The sequence below is a fragment of the Strongylocentrotus purpuratus genome, unplaced genomic scaffold (assembly GCF_000002235.5).
Source record: "Strongylocentrotus purpuratus isolate Spur 01 unplaced genomic scaffold, Spur_5.0 spur5_scaffold_7, whole genome shotgun sequence".
In the NCBI taxonomy this organism is placed as follows: Eukaryota; Metazoa; Echinodermata; class Echinoidea; order Camarodonta; family Strongylocentrotidae; genus Strongylocentrotus; species Strongylocentrotus purpuratus.
The window spans coordinates 23,728,706-23,753,644 of record NW_022145613.1 but is presented as its reverse complement, the minus strand read 5'-3'; the positions used below and the strand labels follow the sequence as shown (position 1 = coordinate 23,753,644).

The following is a 24,939-nucleotide window of genomic DNA, read 5'->3' as shown; positions in this document are numbered from 1 at the left end:
CATCTCTAATAACACAATGCAAATACTTTCAAAATATCCACCAACATGTAGGGTAATTCTAATAACCTTGGGCATCACCTCTTGGAACGTGAGAACACTAGACTGGTGTGTTGGCTCACGACCGGGAGGTCGAACCCCGGCCGCGTCATACCAAAATACATTAAAAGACGAGAGTTGCTGCTACCTTGTTTGGCGTTCAACATTAAAGGGATAGAGCAACGTCGATCTGGCGCTACTCAGTGGCTGCCGGGCTCACAATCAATTGGGCAAAAAGAATTCTTTCGGTTAAATAAAATTTTGAGTGGACTTTAAAAGATTATTATTATTATATAACATGATTTCTGTAGATAATCATTGTCGGGTATCATTGTCCTTGACCTAATCTCTTGCAGGTCTTATGTCAATCATTTTGTCCACAAAACTACTTATATTGAACTCATCTTGATCTTATTACATACATGTACAATACTATAAACAATATATACACAATTCATATTGTTAGTTGTGTTGCACAAAGAATTAAATGAGATTGCAAACATGTCCTCGTCTTTTCTTCAATCGACCTTGCTTTTTCTCTTTGCTGTTTAATCCATTTAAAGGCCTTTATGAGAGACAGGACCACTGGTATACTGACAGGCAAGAACAGAGGGATGTAAATTGCAAATCTGTGAAAGAGCGAGGGGGAGAAAAAGAGAGAAAGAAAGAGAGAGAAGGGGGGATATGACGGAGGGAGAGAAAAGGAGACAAGGAAGGGTAGAAAGGGGGAGAGGGGAAGGAAAGAAAGAAAGAAAGAGAGGAGAGGTGGGGAGAGGAAGAACGGGGGAAAGAGAGGAAGAGAGAGAAATCAAGAAAGGGAGGAGTAAGGAAGAGTGAGTGAGAGTAAGAGAGAGAGAGAGGGGATGAGAGAGAGAGCAGGACAGTTGGAGTGGGCAGGTGGAGTGGGCAGGGGGAGTGAGCCGGGGAAGGGGAGAGGGGTGGGGAGAAAGCAGGAACAAAAAACACACGAGAGTGAGAGGGGAAAAGAAGGATTATTCCAAATGTTATTATAGTTTGCAGGTTGCAAATGTGAAATGTTTAAAAATAACAAAATTGAACAGAAAGCCAGAGACCCTTAAGTTTGAATGAACAGTACTTAGAATTCTCCCTAATTGGCTTACTATGTCAAATAAATTTTAGCAAGTCTTAAAGGGATAGTTGAGTTCTGTTGCAGAGGGTGCTACACAAAATATTTTTTTGTGAGATAATGAAAAACTGAGTGTCAAATTTCAAAGAACATACAATTTAAAGACAAATTCATCTTTGTTGATCAAAATCGGTTCAGAGACGGCTGAAATATCCATAAATATAACGATTTATAATATTTGTGTACCACCACAAAATAATCAATAATTGAAAAAGCTGTTGAAAAAAACAAAATAGTATTTCAGCCAATGCCGATGTTGGCTTTTCGTGTTGGTTATAGTATGCACAACCAGCCGGCCCACAGTGCGGTCTGAAAACAGAACTCAACTATCCCATTAATATCGATCAGACACTAAATAATAAAATGATATTTTTATGTCAATGTTCAGTGTATGTTTATAATTCCATAATACATTTCAATAATACATGGTTATGTCTTTTTCCGAAGGTATTTCGAAGTTAGTCCAAGGCATGGACTAACTTCGAAATACCTTCGGAAAATACCTTCGGAAAAAGACATATGAACTTACTTTTGATCATCAGGAAAGTAAAGAAGCTGAAGAAGAGACGGATCAAAGAAGGCTTTTTCCGAAGCGATCAGCGCCCTCTTTGAGGCATGGAAGGCAGGGTGGAGTTTACCCTCGGCCAAGAAGCGATGACTGCTTTGTATACTCTCAACTGCTGTGTATACCTACAACAAATGAGATTATTGGAATTTACTGGAACTCACGAGTTAGAACAGCAGTCTCAGAATCAGGAGACTTTGCGTGTACATTTGTAAATATGTCAGGGACTTAAAGGGATTGGGTAACTTTGTCTCAGATTCTGAAACAAAATCCTAGATTTAGCTCATGCAGCAATGATAATTTAAACCTTTAGGTCAGTCAGGAACCCCATGGCTTATAAAAGCTGATCGTCTGTCTAATTTTCAAGATATTTATGATTGGAAATGGAACTTAAAAAATTTGTTTTCCTAACAGTCTATTGGGGAAAAATAGTATGGTAAAACCGGTTGAGGCACTTCATGATCATTTTGAAGCGAATTTTTGTTTAGAGCTTGAATATTACACCATATCACAGACACTGATAACACGTAATCTCAAGATTTAACATTGTTAAACGATGCCTTTAACATATCTTACCCTGGCATGTTTGATTTACAAATTGAATGGCTGAACTCAATGATTAAAGTACAAATTTACCTTGTATTCTGACTTGTATTACAATCATGAAATAATTTGACATGTAAATTAAAAAACTGAATGAAATAACCTGAAACAAAGGAGACCTACTTGTTTTGCGATGTCATCGTTGATAACAATGTTGCTTATTTCTCCAGAAGTTGAGAGAGAGAAAAGAGGGAAGCTGAAGCAGAGGCTAGGTTTTCAACACAGTGCCTTCTCAGTAGACTGTCATATTCCTGGATACAGACACACAAAAAGTGTAAGGTAAGTATTCACTGAACCAGGTTCATCGCATCTTACAACATATCACTTATCCAAACAAGAGATACTGGGAAGTGAAAATTGATTCCCCCAGCCCCGGCCCTCTTTACATGAAAAAAAATATTGATTTCAATTCAATTCATATTTATTTCATTTCCAACAGAAAGATAAACAAAGGTATTACATTTTTTTCATAAATAATTCATTTTATCTTGGTAACTATACAAATACACTTTGCACATAAAACAATTATTACAAGAATTTCTTACTTTCTGAGGAATGGGGGGGGGGGGGATCCACTAAAAAGCAGTGCTTGTAGTTTGTGGATCCCCCAGAAAAAAACAAAATTGTTTCAAATTGTGCCTACGAAGACTTGGAAAACACAAGACAATATTACATAACAAATAACCACAAAACGACAAGGGGAAGAAGGAAGAAGGAAAAATCACACATATACTTTAGAAGAAAGATGATGCGGGCAAAGCATATCAAAGCAAGGCAGGTGAGAATAATACAATTGAATATACTTAATTTTACATTAATTCTTCTTCTTTCTTTTTCTATCTTTTTTGGTTAAGGTACAATACTATTTCATTGAACTATCTCTGAATATTACTAGCTATTGCCCATTCTACAAAAACATCAATTCCTTCATTACATTATCTAAAATAAAACAATCATAATCAGTGTTGATGATTTTAGTACACACACACACACACACACAAAAGAACTTTTTATATTTGGCTTTATTACTTACCCAATCCAAGACAGAATGCTCCTTGGGTTTCTCCAACAAAACGGACTCAATCTGTCAGATAAATACAGATAAGGTAAAAATGGATAAAAGATAAAAGAATGTGAACTGTGAAGAAAATTTTTCTTTTTTAACTATTCTTGATGTCTTTTTGTTTCTTTCTTAGTAATGGTCATAATAGTAATCAGGGGCGTAGACAACGGGGGGATGAGGGGGATGCATCCCCCCCCCCACCTCACAAGGTGGGGGGGATGGCATGTACAATCATCCCCCCCCCCCAGGTTTTGGGGAATGATATTTGCTTACTTAATAAGTCATAATGATGATAATAATAGTAATAATAATAATGATAACAATTATAATAATAATAATAATAATAATTATGATGATGATAATAATAATCCTCATCATTATTGTAATTGTGTTTATTGTTATTGGCCGCATTCACACGGTGAAAGCCAATTCAGACGGTAAAAAAAGAAAATCTTACAAGTATTTTGTGGTTATCTTGTGGTTTGGAAACCACAAGATAACCACAAGATTAAACAGGCGCGAATCTACGGGGGGGGGGGGGGGGGGGGGGGTCAGGGGGTTTAAAAACCCCCCCCCCCCCCTGGGCGGCCCAAAAAAACAAAAAAAACAAAAAAAAGGAAAAGAAAAAGAAAAAGAAAAAGAAAAAAAGAAAGAAAAAAGAACGCACGCTGGAGAGAAACCCTTTCAAGTGCAAATATTGTGAAAAGATATTCAACTCATCTGGTAACTTAACCAAAACACATGATAACTCTGGATATAACTGTGTATTTAACTGTTACTTGATTTAAAAAGATGTTATCATGCACTGCTTTTTATGGTCTCCATTGTGTTAATAGATGCCAGGAAAAACATCACTTACGGGGTTCAAATAAACACCCAAAAAAAAATCGGTTCGCCGCTTCGCGGCTCGTGGACGATGCTCCGCATCGTCATTATTTTGGTCAACCCCCCCTTAGCAAAAAGCTAGATCCGCCCCTGAGTCATCCCCCCCAGGTGTACGAACCTGTCTACGCCACTGATAGTAATATATTATACTTATAATAATCATAATAACACAAATATTATGGTTAGACATATTTATAGTGCTGCATACATCTACGATGTCTCCAAGTGTTTACAGAAATGTTATTAGCCCCGTCATCAGATTCAGACTTGCCCACAAATAATGTATGCACATTCTCCACTCACAGGGGTGCATTCCAGCAAGGTGCTATTTTAAAGATGCTCACAATGCAGAGCAAACTATTATGACTTTTGAATCATAACTGGTACCCGTTTACCATTTGCATGGCTAGAGAGAAGCAATAGAGATGAATGCCTCTACTCAAGGAAATGAAGGCCATGCCAGGGATTGAACCCGCAACCTTTGCATATCCTGTCAAGTGTTTAAACCACTAGATTCCAACACCTTGTTTTATCTCATGATGGGTTTTTGCATTAGATCATATTGTGCATGCGTGGATGTCGGACATATTTTGTTGTGTCTCCTCAAAATCCCCCTAAATCACTGGAATCAAAACTTTTTCAGCTTGTTTTGTAGTGGATATTTCTTTGCTAAGTGTCTACTTTCACAATCTTGAGCGTATTTGTGTGTGTGGAAGCATGTTTTTCTCTATTGTTACTGCTCGAGCGCTTGGTGATTTTAGCGTTTATCCGATGCTTTTTGCTGGTCCTACTTTTTGATGTCATACACCTCCTATTTCCGTTGGAGCTAGTATACATCGTGAGCTTCTCACCTCTGTTTTTGCTGATACTGCACCACTGTTTATGCTCCTCTCAGGATTGCCATTTGAATTCTTTTTCTCAACATTATGGAGGATCAAAAGCAACAAATCAAGATTTCTCCACCATGGAAAATTTACAGAAGACTTAAACAAACTTAATTCCGTTCAAAACAAAATTTGAAAATGGAAATATGCGATCTTCAGATCAATCAAATCCTTTGACCGCAGCTCCAGCAACGCAAAGTCGATCTTCTTCTTCATCAACTTCTACAGCTAAAACCAAACGCTCACTTGAGAAAACAGATGAGAATTAGAGCAGGAGTGGCAGGAGGCCCTCAAGGCCAAAAAAGGACAGTATGGAGAGTAAGGCCCTATAAAAGGAGAGTACTAGAGGACCAGATACTTTAATACAGCAAATTAAGAGAAATTTACATGTGAGTACTGTAAGTAAGAAGCTATGGATCTAATGATCGAATGTGAAGCATGTATGAAGTGGGCATGCCTGCACTGCCAAGATGTTAGTGTTGAGGTGTTCAATGTACTGTCTAATACCCCCAATTTACATTGGTTTTGTAAGCGATGTAAACATGGAGCCATTGATGCTGCCAAGGAAGCGAGTCTTTGTGCAAGTGGAGACATCCCACAACCTTAAACTGGTTTGGTGGAGAAAATGATAATTGATGTCAGAAAGGAGATCAGTGAGGTGAAGAATGAACTGAAGTGCATGCAGAAAGCTGCAGGTTCTGTTTATGCAGGAAAGTCATATGCTCAGGCGACGTCAAGTATTCCTGCCTCAGATGATAGCGCTACAGATCCAGCACAAAACATAACCAGGAACAACAATGTTTCTGCTAAAGCAAAGGTCATGCCCCAAAGTGTGCATGATAGTGTGACTGTCATGGAGGAAATCATTGTAAGAGATAGAAGGAAGAATAATTTTGTGACTTACAACCTACAAGAATCTACAGCTGATCGTGAATGGGAAGAATTTAAAAATGTAAGTACATATGCCCACTAGTACAGTGAACTGACTGAAGTGATAAGTTTGCTACTCACATCGTCTGGAGACGGAATCCCAAGGAGTAATCTTAACTGAGCTAAGAAGACCGGCATCACTGCACTGTTCTTCACCTCCACCCATACCGGCCTGGTAGCATTCTCATCCGGGATCGGTGTGTTGTGGATCAAGACTCCGCCCCATCTTGGACTCAGAAATGCATTGGTGCTTACTGGCTTGCCTATAAAAAAAAAAGGAAAGAGGAGGGTTCAAATAAAATGAAATACCGGTAATTTACAATGGAAGGCATTTATTAACACCATGTGGTAACATTACGCTCGTTCAGATACGAAGTAGTACATCACAACATTTTTGGTTTTGTTTGCAATGTATCATATGATTGGCAACTGTGTGCAACAAAGGTAGTAGACAAATTCACTATCAACTCTGTGTTATATTAAAGATACAGAAGTGTGAAGTATTTTACACTGTACATCAAAACAGGAAAGAAAGAAATGTTGCAGTTACGGCATCCTATATGAGCGAGCTGTACTGAAAGGCTGTTGAAATGAGGCAAATGTAAGCGTGAAGTTTAGGTTAACACCACAAACAGTAAAACCTGCAAACAATGGAGCAGTTCTGAGAACTTCATGAATTACATTTACCTGTATATCTATTGACTATGTGAATAGACAAATTTTGGAATAGTTTCCATCTGAAATCAAATTTCATACATATTACTATTAGCAAATCTAATCAGTTCATCATTGAATACTTCCTCCATGTTTTGTCTGAAAAAACTCTGAATTGTTTCATTGCTTTTCAAGTTATCATGAAAACAAGATACTTTCTGGAATTTTTAAACCCTATTATGACCCTGTGACCTTTGACCTCAAGCTCTTACACCTAAATATCAATCAGTTTATTCTGGCATACCATTACGCACATAAAATACACAGACGGACGGACGGACAGACAGACAACCCGAAAAACAGAAAATGTTAGTCTCTTACCGTTACTGGAGTGAATATACAGAGGAGACTGATCCAATGGGGGAATGTAGACCACAAAGTTGAGATTGGGAAAGTTGGTGGCGTGTGACCCTAAGGATAAGAATCAACAGCAGAATGGAATGCAGACATACAAAAGTTATTAACCAATCAGAGAAATAGAACAGTGAAGATTACAGCTGAATGCACTGCACGTAAGGAAAACAATGTATGTGTGAATTGTCAATGTGAATATCTGGAAGCTGTCTCTCAATCCATTCACATTGTAAATACAGAAGGAAAAAAAAGAGGAACACAGCTGAGAAACACAAATGCAGTGATAAGTATATTTTGAAACATAAGACTTCTTAGTCCTTAATTTTTCAAATAAGAAATTTAACATTCCTTTAAAATAATGTCTATCTTACAGTATTTGGCTCTCTCTCTCTCTCTTCTCCTTGAATTTGGAATACATGATTTTTTTTTGTACCTGGTCTCTATATTTTGACATTTTAAATATAATTCTCTCTTTTTTAGGGGGGGGTGGCTTTCTGTCTCTACAATAATATAATATTATTAAGTTGTTACCAAGGGAGCCTCATCACTATCAATAATTTTCTTCTTGTGGGCCCTAAAAATTGTTATTACCCAAACAAGTAAGTAAGTGCTAAGTACCTGGTTGTAGATTGGAAAAGTAGATTGGCAAGTCTTGCCAAAGGATGCTAGTGCCCAAACCTCAACCCTTGGATTTGAGTGTCAAGTGAACGAGCCACTATACCATGACACCTCCACATCATCGTCTCTCTCTTTTCTCTCTCTCCCTTCCTCTCTCCCTCTTTCTCTCTCTCTAGCTCTCTCCCTTTCTCTATCTCTCTCTCTCTTTCTCTCCCTCTCTCTCCTTCTATCTCTCTCTCTCTCTCTCTCACTCTCACTATCTCTTAAGCATCATCACTCACCCAACCCAGCTTCAACTAATGTAATGATATGTGGCAATGAGCTGGGAGCAAAGTAGAATGAAGAATCTCTCTTCTTGGGTCGACCAAGAGACTGATATAGTATTCATACATCACCCTCCCCAACCCTCCCCCCCCCCCCTCCCCCCCCCCCCCCCCCCCAATTTCCTCTCCCTTTCTTTTCTCTCTCTCTCTCTCTCTCTCTCTCTCCCTTTCTCTGTCTCTATCTCTCTGTCTCTATCTCCCTTCTCTCTCTCTCTCCAGCATCATCACTCACCCAGCTTAGCCTCCACTGGTGTAATGATATGTGACCATGAGCTGGGAGGAAAGTAGAATGAAGAATCCTCTTCTTGGATTCCACCAAGAGACTGATATATTCATACATCACCCTCCCCCCCCCCCTATTTCCTCTCCATCCTCTCTCTCTCTCTCTCTCTCTCTCTCTCTCTCTCTCCCTCCTCTATCTCCCTCTCTCTCTAACATCATTACTCACCCAGCTTAGCTTCAAACCGGTGTAATGATATGAGGCAGTGAGCTATGAGAAAAGTAGAATGAGGAATCTTTCTTCTTGGGCTTGACTGAGAGACTAGTGTAGTACAGGACCTGGGAAGCCACAGTGAACTCTGCAAACTCTTCCAGCTTCCTTGTCAATGGATCCAAATAAACTGCATTTAAATGAGGGAAATTCTTTGCATTTGAGGTAAACATTATTATTGTTAATACTACCTCTACTACTACAACTACCAATACCAGTAATAATAATGATAACAATGATAATAATAATAATATTAATTATAATAATATTAAGGGCATGTTGTGACACAAAGAGATGCATCCCGATTGCAAAATGTATTATTGAAGTAGCTATCAATGAAAATAAAATTTGTAATTTGATAAATCTGAATGATATTATTTAAATTATTTAGCCAAATCAAGGTCATAATGGTAGTATACCCATTTCATTAGCGTACCCTCCTCCCCCCCCCCCCCCTGGCAAACAGGGGGTGTTTTAGATTTTAAAGACACCCTTTACTGTGTTTTATCTATGACCACACCCCCCCCCCCCCCAAAAAAAAAAAAAAAGGAGTGTTCACTCCTTTTCTGATTGATTTCACAACATTTCTTTCACGATGCAATCGCATGACCAGAACTGGTCTATACCTTTAACTGTATGTACCTTTTTGTGCGTGATCCAGATTCCAGTGAGCCTGAATATTGTGAGGTTCTGGGATGAGCAAGGTGAACGAGAGCTCGTAGCCAGGAGTGTAACGGAAAGAACGCATGCTCTCTAGATCAGCCTTAATAAATTTTTGAAAAGCATATAATAATACAGTCACATCTATGAGAGAAAAATATGTCTTAAAAAAAACAATGTGCATGAGATTGCAATCGCTGTGTTCCTCTTGGTGGCAAAACCGATTCGACTGCAGTGTCAATGCACCATAAATCTCACTGTGGAGATTCCCCGTTTACAAAGGTACATGTGAAGATTTTTTTCTTCTCAATGTTTACACCCCTTACAGTGGACTTGTATATAATTTAACAAAGAGATGATTTGGCAAGGGAATCTAATATGCTTGTAGAATAGCCGCTATTTACGGCTGAATAATTTGAAGAACTGCAGTAGATAGATGAAAAGATTAACTTTGAAAATTCTTTAATAATTTTTTTTTTTTTAATTCTGAGATGTAAAGAAGGAAACGGTGTAAATAGAGAATATATACGTCTCTTTGTGCCAGCTCTTTCAGGAACGTTCACTTCTATCCATTCTACAATAAGCCAGTTCACGGTTGCAATCTGAGCATGAGCAGATAAAGCTCATTGCAGACCAAATTGTGAAATACACAGAGAGAAAATATTGGATATGAGCTCATGAAAGTTATGTAATCATTATTCATTTATGCACAGAAGTGCACTCCATGATACACAGGTGAAAGTATTTGAAAAGGGGAAACAAAGGCTATATTCATGTAGCACCTCCATCGCTGCAGGAGTGATTATTTCAAAATGTACATAGTGGGGTCTCTTCACGTTTGAAGATCTGTGGATAATCGGGGTCATTTGGGACATGTGCTAACCGTGAACTGGTCTATTTAAAGCACAAGATATTGCATAACTATGTTTATCATCTTCTTGCTCTTGCATACTTACCACTGTGTGTACGACACCTCTTGCAGTCTTGTAATGCTTGTCCAGACTGGCTTCTGGCACAATCACAGTCTTGATCAATGCTGCAGCAGATTCTAAAGAAGCTTCAAGTTTTGGACCTGAACCTGCAAAATCAGCAAAAAAAACCAATAAAAGACACTTGTTTGACTGAAATCTAGATGATTCATGATTATGATTCATCAGTAATGTAAAAATTATTTGTGATATTATAATATGCGGAACTTTCATCTAATACTTTAACCAACAACAAAAAATTGAAATTATAATAATCCCAAATCATTCAAATTGGAGGAGGACGTGTTGGCCGACTAACAATCATATGTAATCGGAGCAACCCACACTACATCAACAGACTGCAATCCATTTTAGAAAAGACTTGGAAATTTGTGTACTTACCTTTAACATAAATAGCTCTATGTTGTCCAACATGAACATCTATCTTCACATCAGGGAAGAAAACAGAAAAATTGTCAAATATGTAGACTGTAATCTCCCCCACCGGGTTCTGACGTAATCTAGACAGTTTTCCATCAAACTCTGTCAAGATACATTGGAAAAAAGGTGCAAGATATATAGCAAATTTAAAGCAATCTATGCAACACACCTCTCAGTACAACATAGAAATGAACTTCAGTGTAAAGCTTAACATTTGTTTGAACACCATTAACATCACAGTGATTGTTGTTATCATCATCATCTCTCATCATCATCATTGGCATCATGATTATTAAAACCTATCATCATTGTCATTGTCATCATCATCATATAGCTTTGATAATACCTGCACAAACGAATATAACCTTCTAGGATAAACATCATTTTGAAAATTAGCACGAGTAGTGAGTTAGTGCGGTACCTCACATAATAATTCTATTGTGACAATGATGAAAAAGAAGGCTTAAAAATTATAGTGTAGTTAATGATTGTCCTGCCCCAATTCTGTTCTCTCCCTTTTACCTGCAATGAGGATGATTCCTCCATAAGTCTCTTCTCTGCTGTCAAGCAATTCCTGAAATACATGGAGTATTGCATACTTAGTGATGACCTCCCATCTTGCCCTATTGTTATGAAAAAGTTGATAATCAGATTATCAGAAAGTAGTCAATTTCATCAATGTATAGAATAAATACATTCATGTACAGCGTAGAGAATATTTTGATCTTGAAAGCTTTAAATTCTATTATGTATCAACCTCTTTTTACAATATTTGCTCTATTACATGTATGTTAGAGAATTAACTGATCCAAATATTTGGTACTGTTTGCCAACGCATTATTAGTTTGGGGTAACATTTTATGGAGGGGTGAGGGGGATGAGGGGGAGAGGTAATACTGTTAAGGGGTGAATTGTCCGGGTCAGTACATGATTTGATGACATCTAACAAACAAAAAATAACACTATTCTTTTGAGCGTACCCAACCTACCTGATTGTAGAAACCTTTCTAGTTGTTTTTACCGGTGAGCCATTTTCCGGCTCTTGACTGCATGATACCAATGTTACAGGAATCCTGCATGTGGTCTGAAAGATTAAAGTTGGAGCCTTCATAGAATTGAACAAACATGTTGCATGTAAATTATGTATACCAGTATAGGATTCATTCCAATTAACATCTTTCATTCTCCTCATCATTGATTTGAAGTAGTTACACCATCAAAACATCATCGTATCAGAATACTTCATTCAACAGGCATAGAATCACATGACATGTACATTGCCTTGCTTCTTTTTTTTTTTAACTTTACCTGTTTTATTGTACCTGATAACAACAAAACAATTTTGCAAAAGTAAGAAAGATTCTGAAATAATAGGTATATTTAAAAGTAATGATAGCTAATGGTGTTAAAGATGGAAATGAAATTCCTATGAATGTCAGGAATCTTGAAAATGATATCCTGATAAAGACAATGACAGGTATGATGATAATGATGATTTTCATAATGAAATGATGACAATGATATGGATGATGAGGACGATGGTGACGATGATTATTATAAAGATGGTAATGATGATGCTTAAGAGAGATGGTGGTAGATGATGATGATGATAATGATGAGGAAGAGGACAAGGATAAAGGTGTTGATGAGGAAGCTAGTATTGAATGATAACAGATAATAATGATGGTGGTGGTGGTGATGATGACGAAGATGATGATGAGGATGATGATGATATGAACCAACTTATCATAGTATCATTACTAAAAACTATAACCATGTGTTTACTAAGAGCAAGCAGGCTTGCATTTTGGACAAACAAAACAGCTCGTGTATATGTATCTCTTGCCCAAATTCGACAAGAATACCCACATTTATTAAATTTCTAAATTCTGATCCATATTCATCAAATATTGGTTATGCTCTCTCTCTCTCTCTCTAAAATCATTTCATGAAGTGTTTCCAAATTATTATCAGCAGAAGGAAGATAGTGCTAATCAGCATCAAGATGAAAATCAATATACTTCAGGCAAGAAAAGATATAAAACCAGACTGATCAATCAGTCCATATTACCCACTCCTAACACCCACCCACCAAAATCTTCTCTAGTCTGAACCCATTCTCCATAATATAGAGCAAAGTCAATTAATGTTACCTCTTGTTGAAAGATCTGTTCAATATCATTGTAGGGAAGAGCTGCCCTGTATGTAGTTGTTGTCTTCCACCACAAGGGAACTCCAAAGAGAAGACACATAATACCTACAGCTATCGCAGCAATTGTTTCACTCCGACCACCTGACATAAAGAAGGGGCAAGAGGAAAGAGAAATAATATGATTGCAAGGCCTGGCGTCAGGGAGAAGGGCTTACTTTGAATCATCAGGTCATCGCATCAGGTCGGGTGGTCGGCGCGTTACACATCCTTTCATGAAACGGAAGTGGAAGATGACGTAACCTTTCATAGATTTGCCAGGTGTCAGGTAAAGTGGACCAGACTATTTGTGGATGAGAGGACTTTATTTCACAAACATTAGCCCCAACGTTTCATTAATAAAGGGCATGTTTTCACAAAAGGTTGGGACTACCCGTCTGTACCCGACCTGACCCGATGACCAGATGACTTGAAGTAATTGAGCCAGAAGAAGAGTCTTAATACCGATGAGGCTATACCCTGGATCGATGGAGAAGGCATATTACTATTGTATTGTACATGTTTGTTGGTGTTGTTGTCGTTGTTATTTTTAATTATCATTACATTTCTTCTTCTTCTTCTTCTTCTTCTTCTTCTTCTTCTTCTTCTTCTTCTTCTTCTTCCTCTTCTTCTTCTTCTTCTTCTTCTTCTTCTTCTTCTTCTCTTCTTCTTCTCCTCTTCTTCTTATTCTACTACTCATACTCCTCTACTTGTGTGTGTTAAAAATGACCTCATTAATAATAGACACTAGTAATATAGACCAACTCACATGCATTCTCCTCAAATATTAAATAGTGAAATATACACCAACACAAATCTTAACATACGGGCCTGAGGTCAAGAATCACATACATACATGCAGCCCTTAATCATAGTTTACCTGAACAAACATCACATTCGGTATCTTTCTTGGCCATAATCATGTAGATCGGATAAATCAAGACTAAATTTCAAGTCCTCATTCCACAAATCACTACGAAATCCTAAAAATTCCGATTTGTTCGGCGGATTTCAGCTGAGACGCCAAAATTAGTCTCCTACAAGTCGGCGGAGAAGAACTGCTAGCATTAGTAGTAAGTCGTATCCATATAGAGCTACTAATATATATCTCTATGGTCGTATCAGAACATTACCACCTGCTCCATGTCGACCCCCCCCCCGAAAAAACAACCTAAAGGACAATCACCCCCCCCCCCCCCGAGGACAATCACGCCCCCCCCCCCTGACGACAATTACCCCCCAGGACAAATACGACCCCCACCCCTGTTCATTTTAAAGACGAAGTCCAACCTGAAAAAAATAAAAGCAGACTAAAATTCAGGTGGGGTGGGGTAATTGTCCTTGGGGGATGGTTGTCCTCGGGGGGTCCCGCTGGTAATTGGTCGGGGTGTGATTGTCCTTGCAAGTAATTACATCGAGCCCTCCCCCCCCCCCCCCCGGGTAACCTCGCCAGTCGTACGGACCGCTATTCATAACTTGGAACTTCCCTTACGTGAAGGACCGCTACTCATAAAACGGAAGGGAGTCACTATTCATAAAGGTATAAAGACCGTTATTCATGAGAAACACTTTTCATAATACGAAATGAGGGTCGCTATTTACAATACGAGAAGAGGGCTGCTTTTCCCTGTTCATACAAGAGCGACCCTCTTCTCATATTATGAATAGCGACTCTCTTTTCGTATCATGAATAGGGACACCTATGAATAACGATCCCGATTTTGTACCATGAATAGCAACCCTCTTCTCAGGTTATGAACAGCAAACCTCTTCTTCGATTATGAATAGCGGTCCTTTGAATAATGACCTGTATATTAATAATGACCCTTTTATCAAATTATGAATAGTGGTCCTTGCAAATAGTGAGCAGACCCCCCCCCCCCCCCCCACCTCCTCCCACCACCCGGTCATGTTACATTCCTAATCATGCTAATCAAGTAGAGGCTGCTTGATGAAAGTACAGACCCCCATTTTCTTCTGATAATAATCCTATCCCAAGTCCAAGAAAATAACAAAAAAGTTAACCTCTATAAGATGTATTACCAGACACTTAGCAAATTTCGAAAACCTAAAATGTAAGATGAAATGAAGGACTATAACAAAAAGGATTAAGCCCTAATGTTAGATTTTTTTACCACAAAATTTATCCTTTAAAACTCTAATATTTTCATTGGGTAACCCAAGAAGTTACTAGCCACTTCTTGGGTAACCTTAGAGGTTATGTCTTGTTAGTTCTCCTCCTTTTCAATATACCCGCCCCCCCCCCCTCCCAATTTGTTTTATTTGGTCCCTTATCGATTAATCTGTTGTTGGGGGCAAAATCTGCCCTAGAACATGCCTTTACCTTCGTGTGCCCTTGTAAACAATCAAAGGGGGGGGGGGGGGGACATGCACAGGTCTTCTCAGGTTATGAACAGCAAACCTCTTCTTCGATTATGAATAGGGTCTGTAAAATGCATTGATTATTCCCCCCCCCCCCCCCCCCCCTCCTCCTCCTCTCCTCTCTCTCTCTCTCTCTCTCTCTCTCTCTCTCTCTCCTCTCTCTCTCTCTTTCTCTCTCTATCTCTCTTTCTTTCTTTCTCTCTCTTTCTCTCTCTTTCTCTCTCTCTCTCTTTCTTTCTTTCTCTCCCTTTCTCTGTCTTTCTCTCTCTATCTCTCTTTCTTTCTTTCTTTCTCTCTTTCTCTCTCTCTCTCTCTCTCTTTCTCTCTCTCTCTTTCTTTCTCTCTCTTTCTCTTTCTCTCTCTCTCTCTCTCTCTCTCTCTTTCTCTCTCTCTCTCTTTATCTCTTTATCTCTTAAAAATACGAATTTACGAATCTCAGGAAGGTGTATGATAAAAAAAAATATGGTCAAAGGGCTACATTATATATTATAATAACATTTTACTGTATTATTAATCATCGCAACAATTTTATTTTTATTGGGAATATATAGGCCTAGACCTATTCCTATTTCAGTTTAAAATTTGAAAATAATAGGCCCTAATTTGACATCATCAAAAGAACCAAATCGGCACTTTTGAATCGCTAGGCCCATATAAAAAGTCACATTAGACTCATATCAAAACTTAGGAAACGACGTTCATGGACCCACACAAATTATACTTTCTTTTCCTTTGCGCTGTGCAATTTCCGGAATGTCACGTGATACGGAATTAACATGTGACCGTACCGCTGTTTGATCCTAAATAAACAATTGCAGTCTTTATCTGCAGCAGAAAAACCTCCTCGTACATATATACTGTACGCACTGATCACAATTTTGAATGAGGAGAAAATTGCAATTTAGTGAAGGTAATATTGAAGTCACGCTTGTGATTTGCTATGTGGAATCTCAATCTACTATACGGATGTAGTGAGTTAACAACATTTCATGCGATCTTTTCAGCAGTGCTGAGCTTCTAGCTTTCCGCCGGTAAGTATCGCCCCGCGAGCGCGAGGTTCGTGGACCTCCGCCCCGCCCGCAGCCTACCCCAAGGCCGGGCCGGGAAACGAGGCGCAGGCGATGAGTGGATGTTTTTACGTCCATCTAGTGATGACGTGACGATGGAGTGTACATGGGGACTCTTCCTCTCTCTCTATCTCTGTTAGTTCTTTGGAATTATGAGAATAACATATTATTATAAATAACTAGACACCTTGTGCTAGTATTGTCATGTTATTGATAGGCATTTTCATAATTTCATCTACTCTGCTCTGAGAGAGAGCCCTTTCATTTTATACAAATTTTTTACCTGAAAAACCAATTATTAGTAACTCACAATCATCCTTTCTATGAGTAGACTACGACTATGTTTGTGTGTGTATTATAATTCATATGCCGATGTGATGTACTAACGTTTCATTTTCACCTAAAATTAGATGGAAAAGTATAGTCTAGATGTTGTTACAATTAATTAGTGATGTTTTTATTTATTCATTTATTTCTAATCTTTTGACAGGGTAGCCCATTCACCAACAAGTAGTGGTCTTCCATGGGGCCCTGAATAAACATGAACATATTTACATCGTTAATAACGTTTATACAAAACAGTCTTAAAAATAATACTCATTTGCAAAATAAACATATATCATTAACCTAGTAAACAGTAATGTCAATAGGAAAATATTGATTAAGTCGCAATTATGTGAATAAGTCATGTTAATATTACAGAACATGCACGTAGTGTATGTTCGGCTGAGCCATTCACAAATTACAACTTTGTTTAAACAATCTCTTAAATGAATTGACAGAGGAAGCCGTTCTCAACCAATTATCTAGCTTATTCCATTCAAATATGGAAGAAACAATTGGGCTACACTTATAACAATCAGTGTGAAATCTAGGCACACGTAAACATCCACTGTCTATTTGCCTTGTATGATGCTCATGTACATCATTAGGATTGATTAAGCCTACCTGAAGGTAAGAAGGTGCTAAGTTATGAATGCATTTATATCTCATCATAACGCGACTTAACTCAAACCGCTTGTTTAGTATAGCCTTGATTAAAAAAATGAAATAAATGACTGTAAATGAGTGAATGTCATATGACTGTAATTCTGCAACATTTAAATTTTAATGTTTTCGATATGATGTAATTGTAAACAGATCTGCTGCAGATCACCTTATTTTTCAGTGGCAACAATTCCACTTCCAGTCTAGTTATTTATTGATTTGTGATTTCATTGTTTTTTTTCTCTCCTGGCACTGGCAGTGTGTTTTTAGGTTCTCCTAACTACAAGATACGTTGTGTCTTGCTAACTCTTTGTCATCTGTAGTTAGTAGTAGGCTCCAGGAGCTCTTACGACACTATGGCAGAACAGTCCTCAGCAGAGTTCCAGGATTGCCAGGATGAGAGTGAGCAGGATGAAGAGATGGAGGACGAGACCGAGGGAGACGTCAGGTTGAAGGGAACTGATCAAACGCACGCAAGCAGCAGGAGCCAGGTTTCATCATTAAGGAAAGCAGATCTGGAGAAAGTAGAAGGGTTACCTGGAAGTGTAGCATTTTTCGACTGCGACCGTGAAGAGGATGGTGGAGAAGGGGCGGAAGAAGAGCAAGAGAAGACCCTGGTCGGTATCGATGAAACAATACTTGATGAAGGCAGTGCTGGTATTGCCAGTCATTATCCGACTGTTGGGAAAGGAGCAGGAGGGGTCATTGCTGGGGTAACCCAGGCCCATGATGGAGATACACTGGAAACAAAAGGGGGAATGTTAGGAGATGATGATGATGATAAGATGAAGGATGTAGAATTCAGGGAAGTAGAGGAACACAAAGGGGTAGATGATGATGATGATGATGATAACTCTGTGAGGAAGGTGATATCTAAAGAAGTGGAGCATTTTGAAAATGATAATGATCAAGGTCTTCACCAAGCTACAAACTCCCAGAATGTTTCAGGAGATGCGATTAAACCTGAGGAAGAGAAAGAAGATACAGAGTTACTTCTTCTTGCAGCTAGACATGGTGATGCATCAGGAGTACTCAAGCTGATCCAGAAATACAAGCAGTATGGAGAGAACTGCACTTTCAGTGTCAATTGCAAAGGTGAGACTGTGAAAATCCCCTGTAGGTCTCTTCTCTTGCTGATTGTACTTCATAATTTTTAGGAAAAAGAATAGATAATAGAAGGAATAGTCAGCAGCTGCAGGGAAGAATTGAGTAAACAAATTGTTGGGTTGGGGCAATTAATTTATATCATCCCCTACAACAACTTAGAATTAAATTAATACAATACAAAAATCAGGACAAAACCGGGTGATTTGTTACCTTTGATTCATGGTTTATTACTATAGCTTGATCATCTCTTGGAATTAACATATATTCCAATCCAATAATTTGCATATATTCATAATAATATTGATAGGGACGTGTAGAAAGGGAAGAGTTCCTCTGACAAAAGGAAAGATTTTGCAGTCATATATTTACTGCATTGGAAGTGCTTGGTGATTCTAATAAGCGCTATATAAAAGCCGAGTATTATTATTATTATTATTATTATTATCTAGATTTTATCAATTATTAATGAGAAGCTACATGAAGTATGTAACAAAGTGCAATGAAAGTGGTATAAGTTGTATCCATTGCATCCAAAGGTTATTTTTAGATATCTAAGTTCCTTGTTTTCAAAGCATAGAAATTACTGTGCGAAAATCAAGAGATATACACATACCGGTAGATATTATAGGATACTCCTTAGATACATCAGTTCAAACCAAAGTCATGAGTTGTTTGACTGTTTAGTGGAAGAAATAGGAAGTATTATTGTTTGAAATATAGATTAAAGGGTTCATTTTCACATGCATAATGTACATCTTGGATTTCTCAGTCGGTAGAGCAGTGTTCTCGTAATCCGGTGACCTGGGTTTGAAACCAAGTCGATGCACTAGTGCCCTTTGGTAAGGCATTACTCCTCAATACCAGATCCCTCCGAGAGGACCTAAAACCTAGGTTGTCTGGTTGCTCACTAACAAGCATTTATGATTTCTTAGCAGTCAGGTAAAATAACCACCACCACCACATTCTTATTCTATATTCAGGTCAACAAAAGTCGAACCGAGGTTGGAACCCACTCCATCTTGCTTCCTACTTTGGTCATGATAAGGCTGCCTTGGTTCTCCTGAGTAATGGAGCTAACATCAACTCCATGAATCCCATGGGAGACACTCCTCTCCACAAAGCTGCCTATATTGGGAGAGAGGTCAGTACTGCTGGATGATGATGATCATACAGTCATTATAATGATGATAGTGGAGTCTTGTAAAGCGCTCATGTTTTTCACATTGCCACTCCTGGGGCTCCATTAGTATTACTCTGGCTTTAGCATGGCTGCCATTATAGCCCTTGAGCATTTTAAAGGGATCGTTTAACAATGTTAATTCTGAGATGCACGGCCCTACATGTTATCAGTGTCTGTGATATGGTGTTATATTGAAGCCCTACAAAATGATCAAAAAAGTAAAAACCTTTGAGTGACCGGTTTTACCATAGGAACTCGTTTTCCCCAGTAGACTGTAGTGTTATGAAAACCGTATGGCAAACGCAAAATTTGATTTCATTTTTCAATCATAAATATCTTGATAATCAGACAGGTGATCAGCTTGTAAAAGTCATGGGGTTCCTGACTGACCTAAAGGTTTATAATTAACATTGCAGCATGAGCTAAATCAAGGATTTTTTTAAAGGATCAAAGACAAAGTTACCGGATCCCTTTAAAGGGAAATCCAACCCATATAGACAACTACTCTGCACGAAAGCAGAATAATCAGAGAAGCAATCTCATGAAAATTTCAATTAAATCTGACGAAATATAAAAAAGTTATGAATATTTGAAAGTTGTAATCATTATATATGTACGTATGGGCACTTCAAATTGGATGAAGCGGTAATGTCAATGTGATGTAGTGCCGGACTACTTTCCTACAAATGGCTCCAAATATCCACAGATCTTTTAAACATAGAGAAGTTCTGCTTTGTGCATTTTAGAATAATTGCTTCCAAAGTGATGGAGGTGCTTCATGAAACCTTCCGTTTGTCCTCTTGAAATGGCTTCTTCCACCTGTATATCATAACTGTTCCATCTGTGCGTAAAGAATGATTACATAACTTTCATGAACACATATGATATCCAGTATTCATCGCGATGGGTTTTACAATTTCATGCAAATTCCCTTTTCTGCCCATGCACAGATATATCTAGTCTTTACAAACTGGCTTATTGTCAGAGAAAATCTGCCCTTGGTATTTTTTTCTTCTGAAGTTCCCCATGCTTGGTTATTAGCATATAAATGTTTCACTTTCAGTTTCAGTTTCAGTTTATTGTCATATTTCACATGTTGTATAATACATCATTACATGTGGCATGTTAAATTTTTTTTGATTTATTTTGGTTGCATTTATACAAACGAAAAGAATAATACATAAGACTAAGTTAAATAAAGGGAGAAATATGATGGAGCCTAAAGAGAAAGCAATGCTTGAAGTTATACATGCAGGCTTCGGAAGTTATAACAATGATATACTGTAGTCTTGTGTTTATTAAATAACTTAATAGTATTAATTTGGAACTTATTATGAAGAAAAGGTAAACGTTGGTCACATACTTAGCAATATCTGTATTACATTTTCACTACCCGTACGCAATGGCAATTCTCATAGGAGCACACCGCAATGTTGGCATCATTTGACAATGTAATGATGATAATGATAATTATATGTCTTGTTTACTCAGGTTAGCCTCATCAGTAAGTTGTTCTCCCTGAGGGCCCTGCAATCATATCATTACCCCGGCTTTAGCAGAGCTACCATGAAAGGCTCTTAAGCATTCAAAGAATTTCTTTCTACTGGATACCTACTTACCACACCTTGGTGGAGTGCGTCAAACATGTATGCCTTTGAACTATGTTTGAGATTATACATGTACTGTACGTGTAAATTTGAAAGCTGATGGATTTTTTCCCTCTTCTTTCCAGGATATTGTACAGCTTCTAATAGAGGGTGGTGCTGATGTGTTTGCTGTCAATGGAGAAGGGATGTCACCCAAGGAAGTAGCACTTGGGTCAGAGGTCAAAAGATTGCTTGAAGGTATGTCAAGGAGTGTGTGTGGTCATAGTGTAGATATTGAATATAATTATGATTATCCACTTTCAGGACTAAAGACATACCTATATTCCAGATTGTTTACAATTAGTCACTGCTTTTTTGTCTTTCCCAGTTAGAATCATGAACTGACATTTTTGGTAGTTTTTCAGTCTCATCTGCGCCTTTGATAAGGCAACTAGATATTGGTGCTTTATAAATTCCTGGATTGGATTGGATTAGATGATAATTGGAATTAAACAGTGATAACACTATTGTATCATTGGCATCATCACAGTTGTAGATTTTATTGTTGCACAAGTTTTGGAGGTTTAAAGAGAAAACACAATCATTGACTGAAAAGCTACCAGAATACAAACAAGAAGGGAAATTGATTTAGGAATTAACGTACAAAAATGTTCAAATTACAACAATTTTAGTTAATTATTGTGGGTAAATTGACAGAGAAGAAAACCTAGTTATCCTTTATGAGGGGTGGAGCCCGGCCCCCCCACTCAGTGTTATTTAGGGTACGCATATGCTCCTTACTCTCTTTTTGAAAGCACCCCCTATCTGAGGACTGCCAACATTTCCAAACCCCCCTTGAGCGGGCTTTTCACAGGCTTTTCCTGCCTTGGAGACCCCCCTAAATCAGGAAAAATGCTCAATGTACCCCCCTAAATTCGGAATATTTTCTCAGGAGTCCAAAGAGATGAGAGAAAAAAAAGAAAAACACCCCCTTTTTAAAGAAATCTCAGGGTGGAAAGTCAAATACACCCCTTTTTTTACAATTCTCGGGCCGGACTTTGTCGCATGAAAAATACCCCTTTACCGGACATTTTGGCAACACGCATGCGGTCATTCCAACCTCTGAGTGGGGGGGCCGGGGGGTGGAGTCATTCATCGTTGAACGATTGTTATGTACATGTATTTATCTTATTATTAGCTTCTACAACAGACACTCCTGAGAAGTTTGCTCTGTGGTAAATTTCCTAATCAACTGAATTCAAGGCTGTGCCTAATCCTAATCCTGACCTCAACCTCAACCTCACTTAAACCCCAATTGCAATCTTAATGTACTGTAACCCTAATGATACATGAAATAAAATAAATTTTGTGAATGTTACTGGAAAAAACGTTGAATTACTTACAGTATATATTAATTATTTATATCAGTTACAATAATTTACAGCTTTTTCAACTAGCTATGGGCATTTCTATATGTAATGTAAATGCATAATGAAATGATATGTTTGACAAAGAAGGATGAACATGTATACATGTTAGTATGAAGACTGTATGAAGAATGCATAGTACATGTATCTAAATGCTAAATGCCTTGGTCGTTTATTGTTTCTCTGTTCTTGATATAAGGTGCTGAACAATCACAACAACTGAAGTCACAGCAGACTCTGCTACATGCTGCATCGGAAGGTGACCTTGAAACCATCACAAAAATGGTGAGATTAAAATTGAATTATTGTTACCCCCCCCCCTCCCCTTCCCTCCCCCTTCCCTCCTCCTTCCCTCCTCCTTATACTAGCTTCCATGTTATATACACACATGCATGCAAAATATACAATGATAATCAGCATAGAGGTATTAAAATAGATGGACAGTCTATATAAAATATATGTATGAGATACATATATGTACTGAGGGTCAAGTATTAAAGGGAGGGAGGGAGGAATGGAAAGAGGGAGGGAGGAAGAGGGAGTGAGGAGGAGAGAGCAAGGAATGAGTGAGTGAGAGAGAGAGAGAGAGAGAGAGAGAGAGAGAGCGAGGGGTGGGGGGTGGAAAGACACAGAGAGAGACAAATGGACTTTAAAGGGAAAGTCCACCCCCAAAATAAGTTTGTTTCGATAGAGGCAGAATAATAAGAAAATCAGGTGAGTGAAAGTTTGAGCAAATTCTGAATGAAAATAAGAAAGTTATGAATTATTGAAGTTGTGATCAATCAAATACAAATTGGCAACTCTGTGACTTATTATACGAGCTCTCCTTCATTTGCTTTGTGCATAATATTCCATAAAATCATGTTTTCATCGTTATTGATGACGGAATATATATTTGTTCCTTGCAGGGGGAGTATAGAAACATATTTGCAATTATTATATTTAGGGTGCATGTATGGTTGAAATTTTTCTTGAGGGAAAATGAAAATTTTAGATTTTTTTAGTACTGAGCAAATGGAAGTTGAGCTCGCATGATACGTCATAGAGTTGCCAATTTGTGTTTGATTGATCACAACTTCAAAAATCCTAACTTCCTTATTTTTAATCGGAATTTGCTCAAACTTTCACTGACTTGTTTCTCTCATTTTTCTACTCCTATTAAAACTAACTTAATTTCAGGGTGGACTTCCCCTTTATAAAGTATACAGAGAAAATAAAATAATATGTGTGGACAAAATTATAATGTAAACAGATACATGTGAGAAAAATCAGTGCAAAAAAGAAAGATTTATAATTTTGTTAATCAATATTTGCTCAACTAACATTAAGAAGTTATGAAGCTACATGACTAATTTAAGTCATATTATGTATACATGTATGTATTAAATGATACAATGTTGCATTACAAATAAGATCTAAATCTGTCAAAATTCAACATTGTCTATGCAATGACAGACTTTCAGTGTGTCACGCATGAAGAATGACAATACTGTAGGACTATGGGTGATTGTATCCTTGATACTGCAAAACCAATACACTTCATATCATATCAAATTAATATTATCTTTAGAATGATATGGAAAGGTCATTAAAGAACACAATGTCAATGGGGCTGATGAATCATTGTTGAAACCTAGCTGTGTTATCTCTGTGATAGATCAGCAGCTGGAGATTAAATTAGTACGTGTCATGTTGTACTTGAGATCGAGCTGTTTGCACAGCCAGTAGTTCATTCACTGGTCTTTCTGAAGTGTCAGCAGGGTTTTCTGTTTTGCGCTCCATGATTATTTCAACATGTAGATGCATTGCCGCATCCACTATCAACCATTTTACAGGGTTCAACACAATTTTCTTGCATGCAGGGTTAATTTTGTCAATGTGCTTGTTGCTGATTTGTAATTTTTAGTTTTTGTCAATGAAAATGTATTGCCCTTAGGCATATGAAATTTAAACAGATGTAACAATCAACATTTATCCCAGCATTATAAATCATGATGCCTCTTGTAGGCTTGAATTGTGTGTGACATTCACAGAGATGCCAACCCTCCCGATTTTATCGGGAGGCTCCCGATAATTCACCCCAACTCCCGACCTTACGATCACCATCCTTATCCTCCCGATTTAAAAAAAAATTAAAATTAAAAAAAATAATAATAATTATGATTTTTTTATTGGGGGGTGCGCTTATCAGTATATAAATCTGTGAATTGAATGAGAAATATCGTCTGTAAACTTTAGCATGTAGTAATTCCACTATGTTTAACGACAAATTTAGAGTAGCGAAAGATTGTTTCAGCATATGGATCGCCATTGAATGCGTGAATATTGACACAG

At 37.9% G+C, this 24,939-nt stretch overlaps 2 protein-coding genes across 4 annotated transcripts in view; one reads left to right on the top strand and one right to left on the bottom strand.

Moving 5' to 3' along the window:
* Positions 1-247: 247 nt before the first annotated feature.
* LOC575915 (GPI transamidase component PIG-S) lies at positions 248-13,944 on the bottom strand. The gene is given in 16 exon segments (XM_030974478.1): positions 248-665; positions 1,713-1,873; positions 2,475-2,515; positions 2,518-2,602; positions 3,385-3,435; positions 6,195-6,376; positions 7,149-7,238; positions 8,355-8,395; positions 8,583-8,742; positions 9,255-9,375; positions 10,229-10,350; positions 10,643-10,783; positions 11,204-11,304; positions 11,671-11,765; positions 12,835-12,974; positions 13,750-13,944. Coding segments are annotated over 16 exon segments (1,749 nt in total). The 5' UTR covers positions 13,793-13,944; the 3' UTR covers positions 248-490.
* Positions 13,945-16,083: 2,139 nt separating this feature from the next.
* The window catches only part of LOC755197 (oxysterol-binding protein-related protein 1), a 55,631-nt gene continuing 46,775 nt past the window's right edge, over positions 16,084-24,939 (top strand). For 2 of the 3 annotated variants that reach the window (XM_030974930.1, XM_030974933.1), the window contains exons 1-5: positions 16,086-16,282; positions 17,565-18,400; positions 19,393-19,553; positions 21,325-21,436; positions 22,805-22,890. In XM_030974930.1, coding sequence (XP_030830790.1) covers positions 17,662-18,400; positions 19,393-19,553; positions 21,325-21,436; positions 22,805-22,890 — 1,098 coding nt within the window. In that variant the 5' untranslated portion in view covers positions 16,086-16,282; positions 17,565-17,661. Of the gene's footprint in view, positions 16,283-17,564; positions 18,401-19,392; positions 19,554-21,324; positions 21,437-22,804; positions 22,891-24,939 lie in introns of all 3 variants that reach the window. The other variant, XM_030974931.1, reaches the window with a different exon arrangement.